We start from the raw sequence: 9,634 nt of genomic DNA, 5'->3' as shown, positions 1-9,634 counted from the left end.
GAGTCATTGGTTCTTTCTGTGAATGACTAATCGCTCCCCTAAGTATTGTCATCGGGTGATATATTTCGTTGTATGACTTCTTTAACCTATTTGATAATACTAATTTTTTAAGTGGTAGATATGTATGTGTAAGACGAACTCACTAGGTCCTAACCTTATTCACTAGGACAAAGAGGAGGATTAATCAAGAAAACAACGAAGGAATTCCACAAAGACGTAACACCCAAGGTTGTTCAATTGAAGGCTTTATTTTAATTTTATTGTTTCCCCTATAGTTTATACAATAATTAAGTTTTAGAATTGATCTTGCGAGATGTTCAGATAGACATACTTTGACATTTATTACATCCGATAAAATTAATGTGTTACAAAGATGAAGTATCTGTTAGTTTAAAATGATTTAAACTATGAAATTAACTATCTATCAAAATAACTCAATTAAAGTTTTTTCATCTAATGTGAACATTTTATTAAAAAATAAAAGTCGTATGGTATGACGTGCATACACAAACAATCTATGTTTAGAAGATGCTCATGATAATGCACTTATATATACCATCCAAAAGAATATATATGTATTTAATTGGCCAATTATGTTAGCATGACAAAAATAGAGAGAAGTACCACAAATAAGAAAGAAACAAAAAATGAATGGCGACAAGAGATCACTCTGTTTGGTCCACATCCTTATTTAGAATTATTAAAACCTATTTAGAAATACAAAACAATATAGGTATAGTAGTATGTTACACAATGCTTTATTTCAAAAACAATACAAATGAACAAGTTATTACATCAAACGATCATACACAACAAATCATATATAGTATTGCTCAATGTTACTTTTGCTTTTAAGTTCTCTAGATAAAAAGTTCTTGAAGTAATCCACAAGAGATACCCTTATAAATTTTGGTGGTGTCTCGTGAGTGATTAGGCTTGGCACCGGTCCAAAATCAGCATCTATTTTAGGGGCAAAAAATGCGGCAATGGATAGCCTCTCCTTCTCAGAGTTCACTATTGCTCTATGCTCGATGCTTTTGTATAGCCCATTTGTCACAATCTGATGACAACAAATAAACCTTACCATTTTAGCAACTATTTTAAAACCACGTTTAAAGTGTTGGTCTATATATTTCATTGTTAAATACCAAACAAATGTATTGCTACTCTACCAAAGCTCTTTGAATTAACCAACCAATCCGTTGCCATTTACCTACGTTTCATTTTCCTGAATCCTTGTGCTTATGGGACATAGTAAATCCATCAGAACTTAAATCTCTACGTATCATGTTTGATAAAAAAAAAAGTTTAAATGAAGAAAAAACAGAAGGTAAAATTTAACATGATAGATTATCCTAAGATAGAAATTATTTTGAGATAGAAATGATAACCTCTATGATGTCCCCAAGATTGACTATGAATGCATTAGGGAGTGGTTTGACCGGAATCCAAATGCCATCCTTTTTTATCTGCAAACCTTCTACTTCATTAATTTGAAGCAGGAAGGTGATTCCAAGCTGATCTGAGTGAGGGCTAAGACCAATGACCTTTTTAGGTTCTGGACATGGTGGGTAATAGTTCATCCTCATAGATTGTAAACCTTCATCAAACAATACTTTCATATCCTCAACCTTCATCTTCAAAGCTTTTGCAATAAAGATGAGAGTTTTTAGTGTAACGTTCTTAACTTCTCTTGAGTATGCTTCTAGGGTATCTCTGTGATAATATACGTGATTGGATGTTAAAAGTTAACAACCTCTAATAAAATGGGACAATTGCATACGATGCTTATAATATATTATTATTACGTATTTAGAATAATAAAGACTAATTTATTCCATTAGACGGTTTCAGTTATTAATAGAACTAGGAGTTAATTAGTAAAGAAGTTCCAAAAATATAAAAATAGTTGGCATAATTCAAATCGGTAACCTAGATTATCTCTAACGTAAGTCAATCAGATGATTTTCACTTACATAATAACCCTTCTTAAAAAAAACAACAGGTATATATGTTTGGTTTGACCTATAGAAACTGAATAAATTGCAATATACCCTAATTCTATTCTTTATAACTAAATAACACTAAAAGCAAAAAAAAGTTTATATTGCAATATTTTCATTCGGTGTATATTTGAATGAAAAAAACACCTTTTGCATAAGGACTGAAAACTAACAAAATAATGTGTATAATTTATCATACTACCATATAAAAGTGAAAATAGAGAGAAAATAGAGGGACAAATGACCTGAATGGAAGAGGTAGCTTAGGAAACAAGTGAGGCTTCCTCATTTCATGAGGGAGTGTAACCAGGTAAAACATGTCCGCCCAATCAAGCTTTTGTTCCTCAGAGACAACAAAAGCTTGTCCATATCCCTCAATATCTCCTGCGTCTTGCCAAAACTTCTTCTTTTCTTCCATTGGCAAATTGAAAAATTCTTGTGTTTCTTCTTTCATCTTCTCCAACAACGAATAACTCACCCCATGATTTATCATCTGTAACATGAAATTCATAAATCATGTTTTGTGAGCACAATCTCAACTATATTTGTAATCCGTTTCAATAATATTATTGTTATCAACGAATATGGTTTCTCCCAGCTTAAAACACTATATGGCCAAAATCAGCAACATCCTGTTTCAATATACTGTTCACCATATTTGAAATTTAATCACGCAATAGAATCGACATTTGGAAAACAATATGCATTATATAATTACCTGAAAAAAACCCCAATCTTTACAAGCAAGGTGTAGCCTTCCCAATTCTAAATTACTTGAATCTTTAGAGAGTAAGAGTTGCATATCTATGACAGGTACTTCTAGTAGTGTAGAAGATGGCAGACATGATGATATTGGATGCTCCTGATGATCGACCCGAACATATCGGGGAGGAACCTCAACAAGCGGTTCCTTTGCCAATTCTTGCACACTAGGCACTAAAAGGGAACTCCCCAAACTTCTTCCCTTCGCTTCCATGTGTGGTTTACATGTATCGGTGTGGTAGTCAATATATATAGGGAAAACTATAAATTTAGTCCCTTTGTTTATCAAAACTTAGGCGTGTGAGTCCCTAAAGTTCAAATTATGCATATATGATACCCTTATAACCATGTTTTGTCCAAATTGAAATTATTAAGTTACCGGTATATAACTAGATCTCGTTCTCTTGGGGCTGCTGCTAAGAACCTAGGAAAATCAAAGCTTTTTCATCCCAATAAGTATGTGTGTGTTTTGTTGCAATGACTATTTATGTGTGAGTTTTTGTTATTTTGGATCACTTATTTCGAGATGATTAAGATAAAAAGGATATATATATATATATATATATATATATATATATATATATATATATATATATATATATATATATATATATGGAGAGAGAGAGAGAGAGAGAGAGAGAGAGAGAAAAGGAATGAGTTTTCCATGTGAGTTTTTTTTCATCTGATTATATAAATAAAGAAAAGGGAGAAGAAGAAGGTGTGAGAAAGAGAAAGAGATCTAGTTAAAAAGTGACAGATAAAGAATTTGGAGGGAGGGGGGTCTCTGTAAGTGTAAGAGAGGCAGAGAGAGATCGCTCCATTTTTTTAATTAATAAAAGATTAAAAAAGAATAAAAAAGGATAAAACGGTCATTTCAAGTTTTTGAAACCCAAAAATCATATAAAATTCTTGATTTTGGACCGTTGCAAAAACCTTTTGGACTTTATCATCAATTTTTGAGAAGCCATAGTTATAATTTTTTTTTTTCGGTCGGTCCAATTTTTATATACAAAATAACATAAATGGTCCATGTGCTTTACAAAAAGTTGCAAGTTTAGTTCTAAATCTTTTTAGATTATATCGGTTCATATGGTTTCATTTTCTTGCGTGGTTGGTCTCTAACCCATATAAAATAACGTTTATATTATTATTTATTTCATTTAAACTTTGTCTTTTATTTATTATATTTTCCAGTTATTATTAAATAAAATATAAATGACCTAAGTAAACCTTTTTTGTAAACTTCAACCCTGTTTTGAAATATTTAACTTTAGCAACTTTAAAGACGACCGTGTCACAACCAATCTAAGAGAAAACAACATATTCAAAATCTATATGAAGTGATATAAGGACAAAAGTTATCTCACACTCATCTTTAGAATTTTTTGTCAAACAAGGTTATGATTTTTGTCACTAGCCATTTTGTTTTTGTATGGATTTCTCCTATCTTATCATGGATTTACCATGAGTATTAGTTATAGATTGTAATGAATTTCTCAAGGACCATTTTAAAATTCGGCTTATGTTTAATCACATACAAACCCTAGTTCAAGAACAAGTTTAAAAAGATACTAAACCGATTACCACAAGAATAAGCCCGTTGGTGCTTGTTAAGTTTTTTTTTTTTTTTTTTTTTTTTTTTTTTTTTTTTTTTTTGGGTGGGTGTAGAAGAGGTGCGGTAATTATTATTTTGGGAAAATGACACAATGCCCCTATTATGTATTGTGATTTTACTCTTTCAGTCCTTAAAGTTAATTTTGTGCCCTTTAAGGGAACAAAGTTGATGTCGACCTGTTATTTAGGTCACTACGACCTAATATACCTAATATACCAGGTTAAAGGTGATGTGGCTTATGATTTGGAATTTTTTTAGTAAAAAACAAAAGAATAATCAAAATTGGGGCCCACCATCTCTCTCTCTCTCTCTCTCTCTCTCTCTCTCTCTCTCTCTGACTTGTGTCACCATAGAACCACCACTGCCACCATCTTGCTCCCCACCGGAAATGACTAACATCCACCATAATTGTTGCTATCAGAGCTCCTTTCTCAGTCACCTACAACCCCTTTTTCCTTCACCACCGAGAGGCACCACCCTCTCCATTCCCCCTTGTTTTCTTGTGTTGATCGGAGCAAAACCCAGGTGCTAACCACCGACTCTGATGTATTTCTTCACCGCCATCCAAGTCATTTGATTAACCACCCAAAAAACTTCTCAAATAACCATAACTACCGACCACTACCTATTCTTTCTCTTTCTCTCGGAGGACAACAAATTTTCGGTTCTTAAAAAAAAGAGGTACAAATTCATTGCTTGCTATTGATCCTCGTTGTGGGTTTGTGTGATTTCATCTTGTTTACCACAAATCTTCAAGAAAAAAACTATCTTTTTCATCAAATCGTGCGTGGTTAATATTGACACTTAATTCCAGTTCACAAAACCATTTGCTTCTTGGGATAACAAAACTTCCAGCTTTTCACACCCAGATCTCATTTTTATCTTATTTTGATCTTGTTTTATCTCTTAAAAACTATAGTGAGGTTCTTGTTCTTCGAATAACCTTCCTAAAGTGAGAGAAACCCCTTGTTCTAATCTTGTTTTACCTCTTAAAAACGACACAGATGGTAGAAGTTGCGGTTAGAATGTTCAGAAAATGGAATAAATCAATCATCTAATTTATGGTATCGTGTCCATAATTCAGGGGTAAGTTCAAGAAATGTATGTACAGATGGAAATGGAATTAGCAATTCCATTACCAACAAGGTCTCATCGGTTCCTCCGACTTTTGTGTGTGTGTGTGAGAGAGAGAGAGAGAGACGATGGGCCCGGATTTTTATTATTCTTATTTTTTACTAAATAATTCTTAATCATAAGCCACATCAGCTTTAACCTAATATATTCGGTCGCAGTGACAAAAACAACAGGTCGACATCAACTTTGTTCCCTTGAAAGGCACGAAAATAATTTTATTGACTGAAAGGGTAAAATCGAAATACATAATATGGTCGTTTCGTCATTTTTCCTTATTATTTTTTGTTACAAATAAATCATCTAATAAATATAAAATAGAGGCACATTCATATAAAAGTCTTTCTAAATAAGTCACAATGAGACTACGAAATAACATGAAACCACATGGACCATCAAGGTCAAAACAAAAGTTAGAGACTTAATCTTTGTGTTCTTATAAAGCACCGGGACCATATATCTAATTTTGTGTTTTTATATTTCAATGTACACCATACACGTACAAGGTGAAAGAGGCCTATACATTTGTTTTTGAATTACGTAAAGTGTTACTCTAATGGCATATTTCTTATAACATTACTTATTTTATTACGTGGATATATATATATATATATATATATATATATATATATATATATATATATATATATATATATATATATATATAGGCTTAGGGAATATGTGTCTGTTATGTACCTAATATTAGGTATAGAACCATCAAAAACTTAATAGTTTTAATTAAATGCAATCAAATTTCTCTACCATCTTTCTTGTATCCTCTATTAGACTAGATGATTGGATTTGTACATATTTTTATGGAGTTTTAAATATTTAATTTTACACAATAAACCATGTATAAGAATACATTATCAACTACCTATAAACCTTCATATTAAAATATAATATAGAAAACTATAGTGAAAGACTAAAATTGTTCATTAAAAACCCAATAAACTTCTTCCCATAACACATCAAAATAAACCATGCAAGTATGCATATGGTAGGTATCAAAGAAAGTTATGAAACCTACTATAGGTATAATATAAACAACACATTCAAAATACAGAGATGTTGGGGATATATTAATTAATCAAAGATCATATGAACTCAAAAAATATAGGAACAAGCTAACAATGAAAAAAATTGTATCTTTTTAATCAAAATGAAATCAATTTTGATGGTTTTATACCTAATATTACATACATGACAGCCACATACTCACTTTTCCATATACATACATATATATATATATATATATATATATATATATATATATATATATATATATATATATATATGCATTATATATATATATATATATATATATATATATATATATATATATATATATATATATATATATATATATATATATAGTTCATGTGAGACGGCCTAATTTTGTGAGACCGTGAGACGCATTTTTTTTTTATTTATTTTTTATTTTTTTAGTTAATTCATGTTCCGAAAATAATATTTAAAAAAAGAATTTTTGAATTTTTCCATTTATTTTGCATTTTAAAATAATTTTTTAGAATATGTACAGTGTAATATTCTATTAGAATATTTCACGTATTTTTCAAAAAAAAAACAGGATTTTTTTTAGTTAAATCAAGTTCCGAAAATAATATTTCAAAAAAGAATTTTTAGATTTTTCCATTTATTTTGCATTTTAAAATTATTTTTTTAGAATATGCACAATGTAATATTCTATTAGAATATTTCACGTATTTTTCAAAAAAAAAACGGGATTTTTTTAATTTTATTATTGATTTATTTATTTTGGTTAATTCAAGTTCCGAAAATAATGTTTAAAAAAAGAATTTTTGAATTTTTCCATTTATTTTGTATTTTAAAATTATTTTTAGATTTGGTCTCACGATCTCATAAAATTAGAATGGTTTCAAATGAACCTGAACCTCTATATATATATATATATATATATATATATATATATATATATATATATATATATATATATATATATATATATATATATATATATATATATATATATATATATATATATATATATATATATATATATATATATATTAGATTTTACGTAGAATTCAGTTATTATTGTTAAACATTTATAGTTCGACGATTAAGTATGCTTTAACTAATGTAATAAATAGTTTACTAATTTTATCACTCTACGTAATTAATTTCCAATCAACTCTTGCTCTTTGGTCCAAGGTTTCTAGAAAATATTTGTTTGACATGTTTATCATCGGTACGTAAAGTCTTTCTTTAAACGAACCTGGGGCAGTGAATCAGAGATTGCCAAATTTTCGCTAAACTATTATTGACATGTTCCCCTGTTGTGGAATTTTAAATTTCTTATAGATGTTTGTAAATTAGTTGGTAGAATCAAATATAAAACCAACTTACTTACCGGAAGAATAACATGGTAAGTTTATGACATTCGTTCGATGTTTGTTAATCGTACAATGAAAAGTTTCTATACAGCTATTTATTTATTAAAGATGAAATTATATAAATGATCTTCGTGGTTTATAAAAAGGCATAGGTTCCGACACTATTTTTTTCCTTGATGAGGATGGCCCCATGGTTTCAATTTAGTTTGTCAATATAGTTTATTTTATTACACATTCTATATATATATATATATATATATATATATATATATATATATATATATATATATATATATATATATATATATATATATATATATATATATATATATATATATATATATATATATATATATATATAATCCCGTGGGATGCATGAATAGTAATATTTTCAACTTCTCATTTGTGACACATGATTTTTAAATTGGTCCTTTGTTTCATTTGTTTTTTAATTTTGTCACATAATTTTAACAATAGATTGTCAAATTTCACAATAATGTTTTCAACTTCTCATTTTTGCCACATGTTTTTTAAATTGGTGCCTTTTTTTATTTGTTTTTTAATTTTGCCACATAAATTTAGTATTAGATGGTCAAATTTCTTCCATTGACCGGGTCAATATTGTTTCATGTGTGAGGCGGTCCATCACCGACTCAAATTCCTATAGAAACTTTGCATAAAATTCCACGGTCTCTACGTTCCAATCACCCATCTCCACCACTGTTTCATTTATGTTCTATCGGTGGTTGGAGAATTTGATATGAATTACCATTTTATCCGTGATTAAAATTTTTATTAGTTTTTATTTTCTATATTTTAAGTAAAATTTTAATAGCCTATTTTAATTTAATATAAAAAACCATGTTAAACCTAATCTCTTTCTCTCTATACAGTTATCGCGGTCAAAATTTTAATAGCGGTCACATACCGCTATTTGAGATCGCGGTTATCGCGGTGGTATAGCGGTGCAATAGCGGTTTTTTACTATTACTTATAATTTATAATTTTATATTATATTTATATAGAATTTATATATTTGAGTATTAATACTATAAGTTTATATAGAATTTGTATCATCAAATCTAAAAAGTCATATAAAAGCATAACATAATATTTTATTATAGTAATATGGAAACTAGTTAGTGTCAAAGTGTCAAATAGAGTTTAATTGCATTGCACGGGTTCAATCTCGTATTAGTAGGTTGTGGTTGATTTAAGGAGTTAAGTCCCAAGTCGTAGCGTCATAGGTGTGGGTCGATTTACAACAAGCATTAATGGAGTCCGACCATAGCAGCTCAAGTCTTTGTGAGTATAGAAAGAGATGAGAAAGAGTATTGTCGGTAGACGTAATTGTTATGCATGCTTTTAATTATGTTAGTTGTTCGGACTTTTTAAAATGAAAGTATAGTGAGATTATTAAAACTAGTTTTCATTAACAAAGTAACCAAATGGCCCAAAATATGAACGAAAATGGAATAGCGCCCGTAGTGCCGCAAATGGCGGTACCGCGGAATGAAAACGCTAAACTGAAAATAGCGGTTTGTTGACCTCCGCAAAACGCTATAGCGCGCAATTGATAGCTTAGCTCCTTAGTTTGAATCTGGATTAACATGAATGCTCATCTAATCATCTCAAACCAGGACTTTGATACCAAATTGATACCAAATTGTAACATCCAAAATCAAGGCAAAGTTTTTCATTCTTAAACCAATCCAAAAACCACAAATATCACAAAATCATAGTTT

The 9,634-nt window shown here is 29.5% G+C and overlaps 1 protein-coding gene across 1 annotated transcript; it reads right to left on the bottom strand.

The window, feature by feature from the left end:
* Positions 1–661: 661 nt before the first annotated feature.
* LOC111909528 (protein SRG1) lies at positions 662–2,979 on the bottom strand. Its single transcript, XM_023905334.3, has 4 exons — positions 2,722–2,979; positions 2,249–2,496; positions 1,392–1,716; positions 662–1,060 (listed from the first exon to the last, which is right to left on the bottom strand). Exons 1-4 carry the CDS (start codon positions 2,977–2,979, stop codon positions 818–820), a joined length of 1,074 nt encoding a protein of 357 aa, XP_023761102.1. The 3' UTR covers positions 662–817.
* Between the last annotated feature and the right edge of the window lie 6,655 nt (positions 2,980–9,634).

This window comes from Lactuca sativa, chromosome 3 (assembly GCF_002870075.4).
Source record: "Lactuca sativa cultivar Salinas chromosome 3, Lsat_Salinas_v11, whole genome shotgun sequence".
NCBI classification, from domain to species: domain Eukaryota; kingdom Viridiplantae; phylum Streptophyta; class Magnoliopsida; order Asterales; family Asteraceae; genus Lactuca; species Lactuca sativa.
This window is presented reverse-complemented; position numbering and strand designations above follow the sequence as displayed.